At 30.5% G+C, this 21,460-nt stretch overlaps 1 protein-coding gene across 1 annotated transcript in view; it reads left to right on the forward strand.

Moving 5' to 3' along the window:
• LOC123656549 (CCR4-NOT transcription complex subunit 3) overlaps positions 1-21,460 on the forward strand; it is a 30,827-nt gene that overhangs the window by 497 nt on the left and 8,870 nt on the right. Inside the window, exons 2-11 of the mRNA XM_045592218.1 lie at positions 266-498; positions 2,211-2,366; positions 3,640-3,819; positions 5,803-6,001; positions 6,759-6,850; positions 8,390-8,532; positions 10,108-10,190; positions 15,653-15,735; positions 16,978-17,007; positions 20,326-20,504. Of these exons, the coding sequence (XP_045448174.1) occupies positions 266-498; positions 2,211-2,366; positions 3,640-3,819; positions 5,803-6,001; positions 6,759-6,850; positions 8,390-8,532; positions 10,108-10,190; positions 15,653-15,735; positions 16,978-17,007; positions 20,326-20,504 (1,378 nt within the window). The remainder of the gene's footprint in view (positions 1-265; positions 499-2,210; positions 2,367-3,639; positions 3,820-5,802; positions 6,002-6,758; positions 6,851-8,389; positions 8,533-10,107; positions 10,191-15,652; positions 15,736-16,977; positions 17,008-20,325; positions 20,505-21,460) is intronic.

Genomic DNA, 21,460 nt, shown 5'->3' on the forward strand with positions numbered 1-21,460 from the left:
AAACGTTTTGCGATGAAAACGCAACTAGGCGGTAATCTTGAGAATTGACAGAACGAATGTCGAATACGTGCTTTTTTACGTAGAGTTTCTTTCACCGCTTCAATAACGTGATATTTTATTAATAATAAAACACGAACGAAGCCACCAAACCTTTGTAATGTGTCGTAAACAGTGTAAAGTGCGGATAATTGCGCGTCCTAAAGGAAATCGCGTTCGAGAAACAGGTTTTCTCGGTTCATTTGTGCAGTGATGATGTTTGTTGCAGGTGAGATAGACAGGTGTTTAAAAAAGGTCACAGAGGGGGTGGAAACGTTTGAAGATATCTGGCAGAAAGTACACAATGCGACGAACAGTAATCAGAAGGAGAAATATGAGGCAGATCTCAAGAAGGAGATTAAAAAACTCCAGAGGCTACGAGATCAAATCAAGTCATGGATCGCTTCGGGCGAGATTAAGGATAAGAGTACACTTTTAGAATATAGGAAACTAATTGAAACGGTCAGTGATCATGAACTTTTCATTCATAAACATTTGTTTTAATATTTGGTTGAAGATAGACAACACAACTGTTTTATATAAGAGCTATTTAATAAACTACAAGTGGTACAATGTCTACAAATAAGCAATCTAGAAACGTTTTTAATGCATACAAATTTCTTGACTAGCCCGTTGACACAGTTTCCAGTGGCCCTGCTTTCTGCTCCGCGTGTTGAGATTTTGATTCCCGTCTGAGTCTAGGTATAATATAGGGGTATGAAAAATAGATGTTGGTTGATTCTCAGACCTACCCAGTATGCACACAAAATTTCCAAAAAAATTGGTCCATCCATTTCAGAGAAGTATTGTAACTAACATTGTGACAAGAATTTCGTATATAAGAATGTATTATTTCCATGTATATATGTATAAAAATTTAGCTATATCAGTCAGATGTTACTTATAACAAGCATTAAGTTGCTTACCTTTGGAACAGACGACTGTGTGAATGTTATAAGATATTTATTTATTTAATTTTAATTAAAATTAATTTCTGAATACAAAGTTGTATACAACATATCAAAAAAGTTTATTAATTTCTAATAGTAATAATTAAACTAGGCACTGAATTAAACTTAAATACAATTGCTTACAGAATTTTTCGGGTTTGTTGCCAATAAAAAATAGTCAAGAACATGCTACAAGTACTAATATAGTTTATTTCATTTCTAAATAAAAAATAGTGAAGTGTAAAAAAGTGTATAAAACTAAATTTAAATAATATTTAAAAAAAGAGAAAAAAGGTTAGATTTTTTTTTTTTTCAAATAAAGAAACTAACTTTTCTGTGTCTACAAGATACATCAAATTATAAAGTTACATTTATAATTTATTATGATATGGTAATATGTTCATAGTTTTTATGATGCATCATACTCCTATTCTTAAAGAGAAACTTGTCTATGCTTCTAAAAACATTTTATGTATTAAAACCACCAAAATTACCAAAGAGCCTACTCAGCATGATTAGCTTGTACCACTAAAAGGAACTAGGGCATGAGCTAAGGGTTAAAAAGGCAAGTGAAAATTAGTCATGGTACCAGCTTCTACTACTTTGGGCTACTGCCAAATATAATAACAATTAAGACATATTATAACTTGCAAAATATTTTTATGGTATGCAATAGATTGTATTATTAAAGTTATCATTTTATACATTAAAATTTACATATAACATGAAATATGTATTTGTAACCGTGTCAGCAATGTTTTTCCTGTGTCTGGGGTCAGAAAATACAATCCCCAGATTGTGGCAAACATCTTTATTTCTAAAGTAAAAAGTGGTTATTTTAATATTACAAACAGACACTCCAATTTTATTTATTTGCATAGATACAAAAATATGCCATTGATTCCGCAACAGCCACCAAAAGAGCCTAGCCAGCTTTTAAGCCAGTGTTGTGACCATTGCACTAATGCATTGTCATTTTGCTAACATCGTATTATCTTTTATCATAATTTCCCTTTTTTTATACTACTATCTTGGCTAACAAACATATGGCCCATGTGATGGTTAGTGTGTGTGTTAGTGTTTATCTACCTCTGACCCTCCCCAGGAGCTCGGGCCACCTTACTGACAACAGAAACCCAACGCTACTTAAGATCTTTGATCATTATTTTTTTTCGCTAGAAACTATTATCACATTCACATGAACATATTTCATTTAATTTACAGCAAATGGAAAGGTTTAAAGTAGTTGAACGAGAAACAAAAACCAAGGCATACTCTAAGGAAGGACTGGGAGCTGCACAGAAGTTAGACCCCGCTCAGAAGGAGCGAGAGGAAATGTCTTCGTGGCTCATATCCTCAATTGACGCACTTAATTTACAGGTACCAGTGTACAAAAGTATATATATATATATAAGTAAAAATTCTTAAATATTCCAATAATTTACATATTATATAGTGATATATTGTGCCCTGATTAAGATGCATTTTTAAACCTGTTACAAAAAATTTCATACCATATATATAAGGCCAAGCTAAGTTCTCTATATGACTTTATGTAAAAAGAAAGCACAAATAATAATGAAACTGGTTATTTATTGAAACATAATAAAAAAATTAACACTGCACTTTTAAAATATCTCTATATTTTAAATAATCTTGATATAAAAAGAAGAAACAGACACACAAATCATAAATATTTTATAAAAAATTTTGCTTAAAATCCTTTATGTGTATATTAAACCTGAAATACACAATCTATGAATGCATAACATGTGCAACTATAACTAAACAACTTGATTATATACTGTGTATTTTCATACCATTATAAGAATACTTATAAAGTTTTACTTACATTAAATGTATTTTTTTTTTCAAAAACAAAGATCTTAAAATTTACCAAAGGAAATTAATAAAGTACATTATAAATTTTTTTAAGATATTTAGTAAATGAAATTATTGAAATGCAAAATATTTATTTTGCCATAAGCTGAGATTATACACATTTAGCAAATGTCAAAAAATATATATTAAAAAAAAAGTTAATTTAGCCTCTAATATTCCACTGCTAGGCCCTCTATCTCCATGTGGAAGAAGGATTGGAGCTTAATCCACCACACTGTTTAACTGCGGTTTTGCAGATATGTTTCTACTATGATGAACGATCACTATCAGGTATTTATGATAACAACCAGGACCAACGGCTTAATGTGTTCTCCAAGGCACTGTGTGGAGACCCACAAGGACAGACAACCAGACTGAAAATAAATATTTGTACAAATACAAATATTATATTATTATATATTATTATTATTATTATTATTATTATTATTATTATTATTATTATTATCCATCCCGAGCAGGAATCGAACACTCAATTGCTGGTGTGTGAGTGCCCACACAGTGCACACACCACTACACTAGACTACTAGAGCCATGTACCAATTCCAGAGTAATTGTAGCAAATCAACTAACCATTTCGAAATAGCTACAATTTAACATAAGGTACATTACAAACTTAGGTAATGTACCCGGTGTTTATTTTACGTTAATAACAATATTTATTATTTTGTTCTAATCTTTAGTGTCTCGGTAGACAACACTTTTCCATTGTGTCATTTGTATTATTATATATTACTACTTTTATAAATTCCAGATTGATCTTTTTGAGTCTGAAGTGGAATCACTATTAGTTGGTAAGAAGAAACGGTTGGACAAGGAGAAGCAGGATCGTATGGAAGAGCTCAAATTTAAACTAGAGAGGCATAGGTTCCATATAAAAAAACTTGAAACTCTTCTACGAATGCTAGATAACATGTCTGTAGAAGTTGAACAGGTGAGAAATGTTATTTTTTTATATTATTAATTAAGTGTACTGCTTGGTTTCACCTAATGTTAAGTATTCTTCTTTTAACATTCTTATGTAACTTTAAAAACTTTCTCACTAATCCTACAAAAATTGTCAAAAAACTACTTTTGAAAGTCGAATGAAAATTTTGAAACTGAAGTTATGTAAATATTATATATTATATAGCAATTAAATATTTTGTACCTAAAACATAAAAAAAAAATGTAACTTCTTCAAAATTATTTTTGATCACTCTGGTATGTTTAGCATTAATATGAAGAGTCAAGCTCTAAATACTTGCACTTATATGTAAATACATGTATTAAAAGTAAAAATAATATTTAAAATAAGTCCAGTTCTCACAAATAAATATGTTTAAATGAAACAAACTCTTTGCTTTATGACATTAGTAAAGATTATTACATAAAAAGTACATAATATTATTATTAAGATTAGGAATACTGTGAGACTGCTTACAAGGCCAGAATTATATAAAAACATACTAAACTCTTTTTCATTTGAATGACTATTTAAGATACTGACATATCACAGAAATAGAGAAAAATCTAATTTTAAATGTGCGAAAAAAGTTTGCAAGCAAAAATATCAATATAAAGATATGTCTTGAAAAAAGTTCTTACTGCATCAGATAGCCTAATTTATTTTATAAAGGGGTAATAAAGAGCAGGATAACTTAAAGAAACTTATATGCAGTATTACATAAATTAAAAATTTTAAACCATGTTAATGTTCAATAAGAAGTAGAGAATTTTTTTACTCATTGGTCATAAATTTTTAAACAAAAAAGTGCAAACATTACATTCTTAAACCAATAAAAAGGCCTTAAAAACTTTCCACCGGAGTACACTTATAAGGTTTAGTGATTATAAACTATTTTAAAATGACTAAGACATGATACATAATATTGCATCCAATTTTATTTACAAGGACAATCTATAATGAAAGTCAAACATATACATGAAATAATTCTTTTAACAACATGTTATCAATGCCTTATCTGTAATTGTTTTTATTTTGTGCATCCAATTTCTGATAGTTGTAGTTAGTGTACTATCAACATATACTGTGTAAGGTTTTTACTTGACATTGTGTATTTGTAAGATTTTTTGAGATTTTTCTTACTCTTCTATAGATTTTAGCGGGAAGTTGTATAGCCAGCAACTGCCTCGTTTAACAGGCTATTGCAAGAATTCTTGTAGGAACTGTTATTAATTAATAGTAATTCCTTAATGCACATACAAATAAACAAACAAGCTTGCCATATTTATAACATCGATTGCTGTTTGTTATTATCATTATATATGCTATATATTTTACCTAATCTATAATATAAAAATGAGTCGCTGAATGTGTTGCTAAGCGCAAAACTCGAGAACGGTCGGACCGATTTCGCTAATTCTTTTTTTAAAATATTCCTTGAAGTACGAGGATGGTTCTTACGGAGAGAAAAATTCTAAAAAAAAAAATTCCCTGAAAAAGTCTAAAATAACACTTTTCTATACTCCCATACAAAAGATTTGTGATAATACTTAAAAGTCAATTTGAACTTTAATACCATACGATAAAGTTTGTGTTAGGCGATACGAAGTTCGCCGGGTCAGCTAGTCTAATATAAAATAAGTTGCCCTTTTAAGATTTTCTTGACAAAACTATTGAAAAACCCACACAAACTCATACATAATTCTTATTATTATAATTAGTTTATTGATAAATATAATAAATGGCCCTGCTTTCTGATTTGAAGTTTGTGGGTTTGATTCATGCCTGAGTTTGGGTGTGATATATTTATTTATTAATTTAGTACTATTTCTATGTACATTTCTCGAAAATAAATTTTCAGTCAACAGTCAGCAAGCATTAAGTTGCTTATATCAGGAATAGACGACTGTGTGTATATAAAAGATATTTATTTATTTATTATAATAATTAAATTTTAAAAAAATATTTCAGATAAAGAGAATAAAAGACGACGTAGAGTACTATATAGTATCATCGCTAGAGCCAGGGTTTGAGGAAAATGACTATATCTATGAAGATATTAACGGTTTAGACGAGATTGAACTAAGTGGAGTAGGTTTGCCATCATCAGCGACCACGGATAGTAATAACAGTAATGATTCACCCGGATCACCTACCAGCATACTTTCAGGTAAATCTCATTGAGAATATAATATATATATACATATCTAATGATATATAAAAAAATACAAATATTTTATTAAATATACATTGCAAAATATTTTTTGGCATTTATAAAGTTATCAACTAGTCAGTTCATAAAATAAAATTGAAATCTAATAAGTTTCGGCAATTGTTAAATTGTAAGCCTATTTCATTGTTTACATTCATATCATTCATATAAATTCCTAAAAAACTTTGGGTTTTTAGCAAAATTCAATTTCTACTTGGGTCCAACTTCTCAACTTTCGTCCAATCATAGTTTGTTGTTTTATAGCCTAAAATATTTCCTATTCCATAGTCTGACTAAAACTCCGCTTATTACATTCACAAAACAGTCCATTTGTGTTGTGTCAAACAAATGTTCTAAGTTTAAAAGTTCATTAGAAAAATTAACGTATTTCTGAGGCTGGGCGTTATACTAAAAGCATTTCACAGTACCACATACAAATTCTACATGTTCGAACATATAACTGAGACCATGATTTAGCAGTAAAGTTCATTAATATGTATTTTATTAGAATGAAACAACATTTTTAATGAGAGGACATCTTATGGTATGTTGTCTGGAGCACTTACGTAATCTCATGACCATGGTTGATGTAACGTATTCGAATCGTCGGGCATTTAAAAAAACTTAAAAGAACGGTGATAAAATTTTGAAAAAGTTGTTTCATTATAATGAGTAAATTCGCTTTTTAGAAACATTAATTTTATAATAATTTCAGGAACAAGTCCAATCACATCTCCGTCATTAGACGTCAACCACACGATGGATTCAACGGACGTAGAGAAAAAGAAAAAAGAGGATTTGGCAAAAGTAAGTCTTTCTAAAAGTCATCATCGATCATAATACATATTATCACATTCATCGTAAACTTCAATTTTATATCCTATTATAAAGTTGTAGTTGTGTGGAGTATTGATGTGAATATTTAATTTTTTTTTTTCTAAATTTTTTTTTCGTTTCCACTGTTAGTTTGAGGTTCCATTAGTGCACTTATATAGGCCAGGGAGTGAGTAACTTCAAAAAGGTTATTGTTTATTTAGATAGATGATATATTTCTAATTTTATTATCTAATAGTAATATATCTAGTAACGATCTGAGATGAAATTTTTTCTCCTAACTATAAAAGGGATTTTACGATATATATTATTATAAATTTTATTGTTACACATTAAAAAAAAAGTATGACTAACTACCTAACTACTAATTGATATATTTTACAATTTATATGATATATAATTTATCAAAACACGCTAAATATGCGAAATAAATGCAATAAAAAGTAATGCAAAGATAATATATTATCTCAGTAGACCAGAATTTATCTAACATACAAATATTTTGTAGTAAAAGTTTATTATGTACTATTGAAAAAAGATAACATCTCTAGTTAGGCACTTCAAAAATTTTGAGTCTGCAGTCTCAGCACTCATAAATATCATAACATACATAAAAAATAACAATTTGTAAGATAATATGCATAGGCTTACTAGAACTGTTGAAATATATTTTTTTTGTGTGCTGACAAAATTACTAGTTATAATATAATATATATTTACGGTGCATATTGTTTGGACACACGGAAGGTATATCTAAACTAAGTGATGGAATGTGACCACTGTATCACTGTTACTGCTCTAACTCACTTTAAATTTTTGTTTAACGATTTCTCAAAAATGATTTAAGCACAAATAAATTTGGATTATTAAAATAGCATATCTATTCTATAATAAGGCAAATTTGTAACATAATTTTGTAGATTTAAATGTATTTGAAAGTGTTTGGAAATAGGGATAGGGTCAGCAACGCGCTTGCGATGCTTCTGGTGTTGCAAATGTCTATAAGTTATGGTAACACTTACCATCAGGTGAGCCATACGCTTGTTTGCTGACCTAGTTATATATTAAATAATAATAATGAGTGCACTAACCAGTTATTCCTTGTCCTTGTAACTTTTATTCAATGTTTTTTTAGAATCTCATAAATATTAGATTTCTGTAGGTCTCTAAAACTGGCATTTACACACTACTCACGCCAGTATAATGTTAATATAGAGTCTAGTCATTCATAAACTTTCAGATGATGTTAAAAAAAAAAACAACATTTCACTGCATTTTGTTACTAAACAAAAAACTAAACAAGCTGTTTCTGTCACGCTTGTAAAATAGAAAGAGATACAAGTGTGTTGTAACGTCACATTCACACACACAAGAACAATATTTATTACATATATATAAGCCAGTTTTAGATAATTTACCAGTACTTTCGTGTGTCACTCAATATAACCTCAAAATCTGGTGCATATGGAACGTCAACCTAACGTTTGTATCACAGAGTCTATTTGTTTGCAGCCGGTCAAACCTCTGCCGCTGAGGGTGTCGTGCGTCAGTAGTAGTCCGGCTAACGTTAGCTTGCTCAATAACTCCGCAACCAATAGGTTAGTCCGAGGACTTTTATATTACAAAAATGAGAACCAGAATGGCCTGTATCTATAACTATCTGAAAATGTTTACAGCTTCTGTCTCACTGCCGGGTTTATGACCTCTAGGTCAATGATCTTTGTTGTTAAGGAGAAGGTAATCAATTAAAGGGTCGTCCATTAATCACCTGAGGCTCGAAAGGCTTGGAAAAAAAAACGAAATATTAAATCGTTGAACACACGATTTCTAAACGAAAAAAAAAAAAAAATACTGCCACTTTGATAGTTGTCTGCAATATTTATCATATCCAAAATTAAATCAGATTATACCTGTATATTTACAGATAATATTTTGAAAATTTCAATATACTTTCAACAAGGTTCCACTTTTTTTTTTGGGTACTTCATCACATATCATTGAGGGGGTAGGGGCTTAAAGAAATGCTACAAACAACGTGGTTAATGGAGAACCCCTAATGAAGTATTCTACCACTAATGCTTCACTTCATACTAGCTTTGTCATTTTTTTTTTAATTAAAAATTGATTTTTAAATGGAAGGTCTCTCTGGTTCTCATAAACTCATTTCATCATTGCTTCAGTATTTTGGAAATGACTGAACGACTGAAGTAAATATAAATTCATGCTTATATATATTATAAGTGTAACTAATTACTAATTTTATGACTTTAATAAATGCTTTATTAATCAGACAATTAATTTGATTAAATTGATTGTCACTTCCATGTACCAAAGAAAAATTGAAATTAACATTTATTGCTCTAATGTAATTATTACTTATGAAAAGTGTACATTCATTGTAATGAAACAACTTTCGGATTTTATCGCGGTTTATTATTTTTTTTTAAGTGCTCGACGTTTTGGATACTTTACAGCAACCATGGTCACGGGAGGACTCAATAAACCGCGATAAAATCCGAAAAAGTTGTTCCATTATAACGTGTGAAATTCGCGAAAACATTAAAAAATAAAATGTACATTCATTGTTTGCTCTGAATAAAATAAATGATATATAGTGACTACATGTTCATATATTTATAGTGTATATATTTAAAACTAGGTCGGCAAACAAGCCTTTGGCTCACCTGATGGTAAGCGATTACCGTAGCTTATAGAAGCTGGCAAAACCAGAAGCATTGGAAGCGCGTTGCCGACCCAATCCCTTACTCACCAACAGGAACACAATACTGCTTGAAAGCAGTATTATTTAGCTGTGGTCTTCTGTAAGGTCGAGGTAATTCCCCATTCGGGCTGCTCCATATTTTGAGCAGGAAATTTCCTGCTGTGCTCTACCTCAGTTAAAGCATTACGGAGGTACCTACGCAATACAAGTGATTGAAAAATCAGTTTATGATAAACGACATTAAAGCAAAATTAATAAATCGTGTTAATAAATATAAAAAAAAAAAAAAATGAAACATCTTATACAGCAGTATTTTAATGTTTTTTTAAGCTATAAAATATGTGAACAGATTTTTTAAATGTATTGTACATCTGGTTGAATGGCGTTCATACTTAAAAATATGGAAGTAATACATATAATTGACGTCCTCCAGCCGAATTTACGACATATATATTTAATAATTGTTTAGTATATTATTGTATATTTAACGTGTATGTCTGTTTATCAGTATAAACAATACGGGCGCGTCAGGAGCTTCGACGCCCAGCAAACAACCAGCGCCGCCTTCGCCACACCTCACGCGCCCCAGCGGTTAGTAACTAAACATACAGACATTATTACTAAAATGACTTACATTCACATCTAACACACGCATAAACAAACATAGTTTGAGTTCTTAAGTTGGTAATAATAAGAGCAGATCGTATTCAGATTTTTAATTTAACCAATGTAACGTATATTAGGTACTGATTAACTTATGCAACTGTCAAAATAGTGCGGTGTCACTCACATTAATTTAAGAAAAAAGAGGTACTTAATATATAGCTTAGCCTTCCTCGATAAATGGGCCATCTAAAATGAAAGGATTTTTCAAATAGGACCACTAGTTCCTCAGATAAGCGCGTTCAAGCAAACAAACAAACTCTTCAGCTTTATAATATTAGTATAGATAGTAATTAGTGCCTTTGCTTAATTTTGTCTCAAGCGTCAAATATGCGTTCACGCGCAAACGTATGCACACGTGTGTGACATATACATACACACACACATCTGTTCTCCTTACCTATGTTAAGAATTTACCAACAGATTAGAAAAGTAAATATCTATAAAATCTATTTTATTATGATAATATTTATTATACATCTTACAAAAAGAAAATAGAAAATGGTAATCTGTTATCAAAGCGTCTTGATAATCATACGGAGTTTTGTTTACAAAACAAACTGTCTTATCAAAGAATGAATGGAACAATCGGCCGGCCTTATGATTACCGCGCATTGGCATAAAGCCAATTATCTTACAACGTATCCAAACCCGCGATCATACGTTTAAAGATCTTAAAACTCATACTATAGAGGTTATATTAGAATGCACAGAAAATATACGTGTATATATTGCAAAGAATAATTTGGCGTGTACCCAATGCGATGACACAGCTACTTCGTTCAGTCGTCAAATCTTATCTGAGGCGGCTTGTGTCTTAAAAAAATATAAAAATTAAAAAAAAAAAAAAACAGAATGTTTTCCCGCGCGAATGTCCGATAAATATGGACGATGGTAATTTTTGGTGCATGTTAAGAGTTGTGTTTTTATAATTGAAACTCGTGTTTGATTTGTAGATTCATGCTTTGCGAAGTTCAATGCCGGTTATATAACGCGATGTTTTTGTTTTGTGTGTCGGTGTATCTCGGAAATTTGTGTATATCGTAAGTTGCCGTAGCAGTCGTAAACCAAATTATACGGGTAAATCCCTGTTTCTATGTCCAAGAAACGTTTCGTTTTTCTAACGATCTGTTCGTTTTAACATGCCGTATTCGAAATTAAAATGGATCGTGAGTAAAACGAATATTTTTTGTGTAAAGGAACTGGGTTTACGTTGATATTATTAGCGCACGTGTCAAATTTCCTATAAGTTAATTTATGTTTACTAGTTGAAATATATCCTATAATTAGACTGCTTTGTTCGCTTAGATCTATGACGGATGTTGACGATATCGTGTGATGATTGGGAATGTCTAATAGGATTTTTTATAGTAATTTGCCGGGACGGTTATTTTCCATTAAAAATATATTCATAGTATACAGTAAGTTTAAAATAATATTAAATTGTCTTACAATATTTATGGCATATTGTATCCCTAAGTTTTTATTCATTTTTTGTTAGTATATAAAGATCTTATTTATATCATTTTGTTGTAAAAAGATGCAGACTTTCAATGTTATCAAAAATTATTTTATATTTTTATTTTCTTTATCTTAAAATGCCGATTAAAAGAAATAATATATATTAAATATATTAAAATATGATAAAATCGATAAATATGTAATAAAATGACAATTTTATGGTTGACTAAATGTCATGGTAAAAAACAATATCTTTGTAAATAACCGCGATAAAATTGTGTTGCCAATTCTTATTTTGAAATAGTAGACAGAAATATATACATTTATATGCACTTATTAATTTAGTTTTAATTTTTAATCGATTTTCAAATAGGAGGTTTTCAATTCGACTGTATTTTTTACTAGCGTGTTACCTATGTTACAACTTTTTACTAAGTGTATCGATTTTGATGATTATTTTTTAAATCGAAAGCTGGTTATTACGTGATCCCATTTAAATTTCAACGGGATATGAAGAGTACTTTTTGAGTTATCTCTAACAATGAATATTTATTTGACTATATTTTTCGTCTATTTACCTTGTATTCTTTATTAATGTAATTGAAGTCGGTTCTTGTTTGTTTGCAAGCAAACACAATTACAATACCTGGCCATAAATAATGCACATCGACCTTTGGAAACAGAATCGGCTAATTTCGACTTCGTTGAGCGCTATAGTCCATATCCCAGACCCCCAGGCCTTCCTTATTTTCTGATCGACAAAATATTTATAATATACTTAGTATAAAGAGTTGCTTAAATATTTTGTTTGAATTTTAAAAATATAATCTTATTAGTGTCTGGCAATGAATACTGCCGAAAGGTGTCTGGCAGTATGGATTTCACATTTTTTTATTTACAATATTCTATTAATAATATAATGAGTAATGTAAAATAGCTAGTTAATACCATTTTCACCCACACATAGCAGCTAATATAATACGTTTATTTTATACACTAATACTACGTTCAAAAGATAAGAAAGGTTTGGAGTATCTGATCATACATTATCAGATCTGTCATACGAAATACTGACAGTCTGATACGTCACATAGGTAACGTGTGTCAGAGTCAACGCTCTACAAAGTTGAAATTAGCCGATTGTCTCTTTCCAAGGGTCGATGCGTATTATTTATGACAGGGTACTGTATTAACTTTTCTTTTATTGGTTTGAATAGTTGGATGTCTTATAAAAGAGAAATAAATGTTTAGTTAAATCAAATAAACAGTATTCAAGCGTAAACAAAAAAAAAAATAGCTCACAGCACAGAAATAATTGTGTTTGCTCGCAAACGAAAAAAAAAACCGACTTCAATTACATCGACGAGTAGAGTACAACGTAGATCGACGAAAATATAGTCAAGTAACTGCGCGTTATCAAAGATTACTCAAAAAGTAGTTATCAGATCTCAATAAAATTTATATGTGACCACATGACAAACATTAGCTTTCGATTAAATTAAAAATTATTAAAATCGGTATACCCAGTAAAAAGTTATTGCGAATTTTCAAGAAGTTCCCTCGATTTCTCTGGGATCCCATCATCAGATCCTGCTTTCCTTATCATGGTACCAAACTAGGGATATCCTCTTTCCAACAAAAAAAGAATTATCAAAATCGGTACACCCAGTAATAAGTTATTGCGGATTTTCAAGAATTTCCATCAATTTCTCTGAGATCCCATCATCAGATCCTGGTTTCCTTATCATGGTACTAAACTTGGGATATTTCCTTTCCAACAAAAAAAGAATTATCAAAATCGGTACATCCAGTAGAAAGTTATGCGGTATAATACAACGTAGGTCGACGAAAAAAGTGTCAAGTAAAAACGCATTATTAGATATAGCTCGAAAAGTAGTTGTTAGATCTCAAATAAATTTAACTGGGACCAATTGGCACGCACCACCTTTCGATTAAAAGAAAATTTGTCGAAATCGCTCCACCCAGTCAAAAGTTCTGATGTAACATACATAAAAAAAAAAAAAAAAAAAAAATACAGTCGAATTGAGAACCTCCTCCTTTTTTGGAAGTCGGTTAAAAAATATAAAATAGTCTATAAGTTATAAAAATATCTTATATAGTTTATCAATAATAATAAACGTAGATTTTATTTTACTATAAACGAAATAGTTTTCCTGTTGCCTAAACGCGTGGTGTCAGTGACCCGCACGTGCGCATATGAGTCACCGTTCTGACTGCATGCAGATGTATCGGCGTGTTTGTGTGTGTTTGTGATTTACTATTGCTGGACCGGTTTCTCGTTGATCGTCGGTGTGTTAATTGTTAATTTATTTCGTTATGTTTTATTAATTCTTGTGAGTTATTGACGTGTTTTTATTTTTATTTTATACTAACGTGTGTTTTCGAAATTACATATTACGTAATTTTTTCTTTGTGTTAAAATAAGGTGAGGATGAAAATGATCTAAAAAAATCCCCAGTACTGTGTCAACGAGAGATTTAATTCTCATTTCTTATGATTTTTTTTGTGCCATGTGAATTTGTATGTTTCTTGACTACAAACAGAAACAAACACTAGGTAGAATTAGTTGAATTGCTATCAAAGTGTAATTTATTAATAGTTTTGAACGAACACGATAAAAGTATAAATTATAATACTCATCAATGAACTAATCAATCTGACCTCGTTTCGTCGCTAATAAAGCATCGAGTACAATGTCAATGTTACTCGTATTCGTCAGTCTTGACTCATTCGCTTACTTGTTGAATTATAAGTGTATGCTGTACACTACGCTAATTATTAAATAGTACACACATACACTCATCACTCTAGTAACGATGGCAAGAGAAATAAAGTAAATTTAATTATTATTTTTAAACCTTAGAGTGGATATCGTGTCATTGCATTGGATACAAAATTGTTAAAAAAAAATTAAGAACGGCTTTACCATTCATTCATTCGTATTTATTATATTAAGGGATAATATTCGGAATTAAGTAAGGCCGTTTTAAAACCCTTTAAGTCTTATAACGGTTCTAAACAGTGTACAGTAATTTAACAATACAATTCTTTTGATTCGAAAACTTACCCCACAAATGTTTACTTATATTTATTTTTTCACTAGTATTTGTTTATATTCTCCTCACCGTGAGGTAAAAGCGTGCAAAGACGTTGGACCAACGGTTTCTTAAATTCCCTTATAATGACTGCGTTAGTTACATTTATTAGCTTAATCTTTACATATCCCGCTACCCATAAAAAGTTATTGTAACTTAATCCGCCACGCTGTTCTGAACTATATGGCTTGGAAATAACAAATATGTTAATTTTATTTTCAAAACTTATACCCGCGATTGCGCCACGTAATACGAGATGCAGTTAATTATAAAACGAATTTAATACTTTAATGGATTCAGCCGTACTATTGAAGATTTGTATTATATTCTGCTCTTACTCTGTCCGTCGAAGTGTTAAACTCAACTAGTATAGATTAACAAGTATAGGTAGTTCAACTAGTATAGTCTAAAATACGTGTGATAAATATAATAGCTGTCATCCGCAATAGTGCCACTCCAAATACTGGAAGCACTAAGACTATGTAAGATATGTTGCGGGAGTGGCAGCAGTCGTTTAACGTGGGTAAAATAATATGATTGTTTGACACATAAAAAGTATACAATATACAAAAATAAAATGTAACCTACAATTATACACACTGAAGCGTATGTGACCACATGAATATATGCATTATTATAAATACAAAGATAAAATTGTATATTTTGCTGCCAACAATATTGTAACATTTTAGACAATTAAGCAGTTATTATAAATCTATGCGTCAAATTCCATGTACATATATGTTAAAATTTGTCCTCATTATGATCGTACAATGTACTAAAAAGTTAAATATACGTTGTTTGTCCGTACAGAAGTAGTGGAGAATGGGCCGGTGTCGGGCCCGGCGCTGCCGGCAGCGCTGCCAGCGCACGCCGTGCTCGCCGCGCACGCGCCTGTGAGTACAGCGCACGTATACACACACAACATGCATGCGCTCACACAACACGCATGCACACACAACACGCATGCACACACAACACGCACGCACACACAACACGCATGCGCTCACACAACACGCATGCACACACAACATGCATGCACACACAACACGCACGCGCTCACACTACACGAATGTACACACGCATTCACTCACACATTATCGTTACTCGGCGTCAGGGTTGGCACGATTCAATCTAATCATTTTTTTTAATAAAAATCAGTGATTTATCAGTTTGATTTTCTTTCACAGAAATCAACGTAAAATCAGACAATTTAATTTTAAAGACTAGGGTCTTTTACATCTGAGAAATCAATATCATTATTATAATACCTTAAGCTTTAAACGAAAAAGCTAGCTAAAGCTAACAAGCCTTTTCAATTCCCAGTTAGTTCCTTAATTTACTATGAAAAATTCAAAAGGTAGGAAACACTCTTTCCACAGTAGCTAAAGAAGCTGACGATCCAATCAATTGCTTAACCATTGGAAAAATCTGACTGAAATATATAAATATATATTTATATATTTCAGTCAGATTTTATATGTATAAATAGTATGATAAAATTAGAAAAACGTGATTAATTAGGATTTTTTATTAAATTGTGCTTTATTTGATTTTTTCATTCATGAATTTTTTCCAACTCTGTTTTGGCGTTGAACAGCGTATTTTCATTTAATACTTACATATGTTCCCACACACACATGCACATGTTCGTGCACACACACATGCACAAATTATGCTATGTAACTATACTAAACTATGTATTTTCTAATGTAGAAACGATAATAAATGAAAAAAAAAACACTCACAAACACTCTGCTAGAGAGAAATATATTCGAGCATGCACATACACTACCAGTCGCTGTGTCTGTATGTCTGTGTATCAAAGTTATGAAATTTATATTAGAAGTTTTTAGTAGTATAATTAAGTGTAAGCTTGATATATTGTAACCATAAATTTACACTGTATTCGTGTTTATGATGCATCCCTCAAAGAGTAAATCTCATTAATTGTAAAATGATTGTATTAGTACACTAAAATATAAAAAATTGCAGACATCGTCACTATGTCAATATTAATTTGCAATTTTTATACGTATAATAAAACTGTGTTATAAAAATAATAATAGTACTTAGTCTATTAGAAAAATTCATAAAGTTTTTAATCTATCTAATATATATTTTTTTATTGATGACAGAAAGCGGAGGAGCAAGTCAGCCACCTGATGGTAAGTGGAAATATTTTATATTTTCATACAGTATGAGAAAAAAAAGTTATATTTTATAATTTAATTGAATAACTGTGTATATACATGCGCATTTCTCTGTAAACTGAGCAACTTTAAGCCTTTTTTTGTCTCGACAAACAGTCCCCTGGTTAGTTGTTCTCATGTTAATAATTTTTTTTATTAATATTATCACTGAGCAGTCTTAAAAAGCATTACTAAGCACAACATAGAAATGAAGATTTTTTTTGAAGATTATTTGTAGTAGAATATTGTATAATTCAGTATATCCTTATTGATTCAGTTTTAATTAAGAGCCAGGGGACTGCGTAAACTTGAGGACGGTTAACATTACTTATAGTTTTTGTTTATCGATTCAGCATCTATAACATCTGACTGCCGGGCATAGGCTTCTCTCTCCATATAGGAGATTAGGTTTATCGCTTATTTATTATTAGATTTCTATGATATTGTCAGTAAACGTACATTATATTTTAGATATAAAGAATATGATATATAATAATAATTAACAGATTTTGCCAGGGGACTGTTTTTTAAGCATCATAAAAACGTTTTTGATGTACTGAATTTACTATCTTTGTACATTGAGTACAAATTATGTTTTTATATTATATCGGCCTAAGGCAGTGAGTTGTCCAGTGTACAGAGAAATACCCACATATATTGTCGAAATGAGTATTTACAAATTCAATGTCATTAGTACTAAATGAATTAAATTAATAATATTTTGAAATATACCTAAGAATTTACATTACAAGTATTATAAAAAAAAAAATGCTTTAGCGTAGGAACCGTAAATTATATCACAAATTTTTCTTAATTCTTCAACTCTCCTTGTCACAGGCATTTATTACAAACATACCTTGCTACTACACATTTCTGTAACGAATACTTAACGCACTGTTAGGATTTGGTATCTTTGTTTATAAATAAAAAAATTCTGTACCCTTATTTTACTCCTTTTATAGTGTCTTATTCTAACTTTGAGAACACAATTATAGTTAACGAATCATTACCTAGCATCCATTTTAATCAAACATTGTTATATTATCAATAAAATGCTTTAGTGATTTTGATACTGTACTCTAATAATTATCTACGAAACATCACAAACAAATATTTTGCACCTTGCCACTCTTATTACTGAACAATAATTGCCAATATAAGGAAAATATATCTTATCTAAATTGAATCTAAAGATTTACTTTATTTCATTATACATAATGATATTGAAAGGATTTGCCATAATTGATTTAAAAACAATAACAAAACTGAATTTCAAACTAAATTACAATTGAATTCGTAACAGCTTATATTAGCTTTAACATCTTATAATAACTTTATCTATTTAATGTCCAAGTATAATAGACAGATAACTCATATAAGCTATTAATTATATACAGAAAATAATTTTATAATGTGATGTATAATAAAATCCCACAAACAATTTTGGAATGATCACAAAATTTAAAGTTTTTATTAAAAAAAAAAAAAAAAAAAAAAAAAAAGAGATAAAGCTTGTTACTCGGTGCAGGATTACATAGTTGATGAAAATATGTGGACGCTGTATTTTATGCAACATGTTACTAAACCACAGTTTATATATTATTTTTCAAAAGAGTAACTACGGAGTTTCTTGCCGATTCTTTTCAGAATCTAGTTTCTGAATCATGACATGAAAATTTATTTTTAATGTTTTTATTTGTAAAATGACGATTCGAAAGTGCTCTTGGAGCCTATTTGAATAAAGCTGTTATTGATTTTCATTTATAATTTAAAGTAATCGCATTGTAAATTATTACAAGTATATTCAAAAATTGAGCTATAGGATTATTATCGGTTATTTGTTTCCTGATTTTTAAGTTTTAGTCCATGGATTAATTGTTGTTTAGTAAGTTGCAATTGTTTGATTATTTTTATTGAAGTATGTAAATAAATTTAGATTCTTTTAAACCTCTACAAAACGTAACAATTAAAATAAACTTATTTTGCTTAAGAATGAGGGTCAGGGTCAGTTATTAATTTTTCGACCCGTAAAACTTAGATGTATTTACCCTTCCATAATTTTTTCAATTTTGCTGGAAATTTACATAAATTGAGAGATTCTTTTTTAGAAGCAAATAAATTATTTAATGAATAAATTTAATACAAGAGTTACTTATAATAATATTAAAGTTATGGTGATTTGGCAAATAATTAAAAATACCATCAAAATAATGTACCAGTTAAAAGCAGAGCGAACCTTCAGTTTTGAAATTCCCGCGCGTAATATCTTAATGCTTGTTGTACTGACATATTGAACGACTAGTTCGAAGATTTATAATGTTGGTAATATTGGAATACCTTCATTGAAATATTAAAACACATGTCTCCTACGCGAAAACAGGATCTTTTGTTACGTTATTGAATTTATATCGTCTCGGATTGTTTGATTGTTTGTTTTCTTAATGTTCTTTCGTTCGTATAATGGTCTGTTCGTCGAAATTGATGATTCTTTCCTGTAATGTGCAAGCCGATGTAAGTGTCGATAAAGTATTGTTGTTTTGTAATTTCGTTTTGATTTTGCATTTCTGATAACGTTTCGTGTCGTATCCTGTGCTTGTGTGTGTACATTCGTTAGATTTGATATTTATTGATTTTGAAATGCTTTCGAGCGAATGGAAATTGCAAATACTAATTGTGTTTTGTAATTGTATACTTTTAGTGTTTTTGAAGACGAAAATTAAAGCGATGTTTTTTATATTTTTGTCAATATATGAATAATTATTATCTACCTGTAATGATCAAATTAAAATGATATATAAAAATGTAGGTACATTTAAAACATTATTACTTACGTCTAAATAGCTTTAGTTAGTTCATTTGTCTAGTAATTAGTATTTCATACTTGAATTCTTATATATAGATAAGTAATTTTAATAAAATGAAAACGAAAAAAAAGCCAAAGGCCGTATGTTATTTTATAATTTCACTTTTTTTATTTGCAATCTTTAATAGTGTGTACGTAAAGTACTTTTTATATGTAATGCAATCGAAAAATAAATAAATATCAAGGGCTATATGTTATTTATATATATTTTTTATTTTATTTTGTAGCTACGAATTCACGTTTCCTATTTAACGTGTGTACGTATAAAGTATTTTTTATTTAATTAAGTCGAAAAAAATAAATAAAAGGTTGTACGTAATTTTAGCTTTACTTTTTTAACTTTATTTTTTTCTGACATCAATTTTTTTTTAAATTTATTATCTACGAATAAACGCGTAGGTTGTGCATACATGTGTCGTGTGTTGCCGCAGACGTCAAAGAGCGCATCGTCGACGACGCCCGCGTCGAGCGCGAGCGCGGCGACGTCGACGGTGGCGAGCGTGGTGACGAGCGCGCTCGCGTCCGGCGCGACGTCGCCGCTCACCGTCAACGTCAGCGTCAACGGGCCCTCGCACGCGCGCGCGCTCTCGCCGCCGCTCATCGTCAACAAGTACGTCTGCCTGTTGCTTTATGTCGTTACACGGGCCTGGGGACGAGCGCGCTCGCGTCGGCCGCGACCTCGCCGTTCACAACAAATCGACACCAACAATTTATACTACGCCAACTCGAATTTTCGATAAGTTGGTTTTCTTAATGCAACTTGAATAAATGTGTTTATTGTTTGTAATAATAAAAATTGTGAAATATCAATGAATAAATTAATTATTAAAGATACCAAATTTCAAATAAGTTTCTTAATTAATATAAAAGGTATCATGTTTTTCCCTTTTATAAGCCTCTATTGTAAAGTTCACTTTTATGAGTTAGCTTAGTATAAATTGCTGGTGTCGAAATGTTCCTAATTTGATTGTACCGCAAGAAAAATTTACAAGGAATATTTTGGAAATTATTGTTCGATATGCAAAAAAAATTATTTATTCGCTTGTACCGTCATAGCACATCGTCCACAAGTATGTCTTACTGCTGACTTGTGATCATTTCGTGACGCTACTAAACTTTTCTTAATACATCGTAAAAAGTACGTCTAGATAAGTAGATACTGCTTTTTTGTTCATTACAGGGCGTTACTAAAACTGTTCGTAATTTGTTTATGCCGCAGTGTGTCGGCAACTATTATGTCTTGCTGCTGCTTTTATATTCTTTTCTTTTTTTAAATGTGTTTGTTTCGATTTTTAAATACTTACTAGCTGACCCGGCGAACTTCGTATCGCCTAACACAAACTTTATCGTATGGTATTAAAGTTCAAATTGACTTTTAAGTATTATCACAAATCTTTTGTATGGGAGTATAGAAGTGTTGTTTTTAGACTTTTTCAGGAAATTTAATTTTTTTTTTTAGAATTTTTCTCTCCGTAAGAACCATCCTCGTACTTTAAGGAATATTTTAAAAAAAAGAATTAGCGAAATCGGTCCAACCGTTCTCGAGTTTTGCGCTTAGCAACACAT

This window comes from Melitaea cinxia, chromosome 9 (genome assembly GCF_905220565.1).
Source record: "Melitaea cinxia chromosome 9, ilMelCinx1.1, whole genome shotgun sequence".
In the NCBI taxonomy this organism is placed as follows: Eukaryota; Metazoa; Arthropoda; class Insecta; order Lepidoptera; family Nymphalidae; genus Melitaea; species Melitaea cinxia.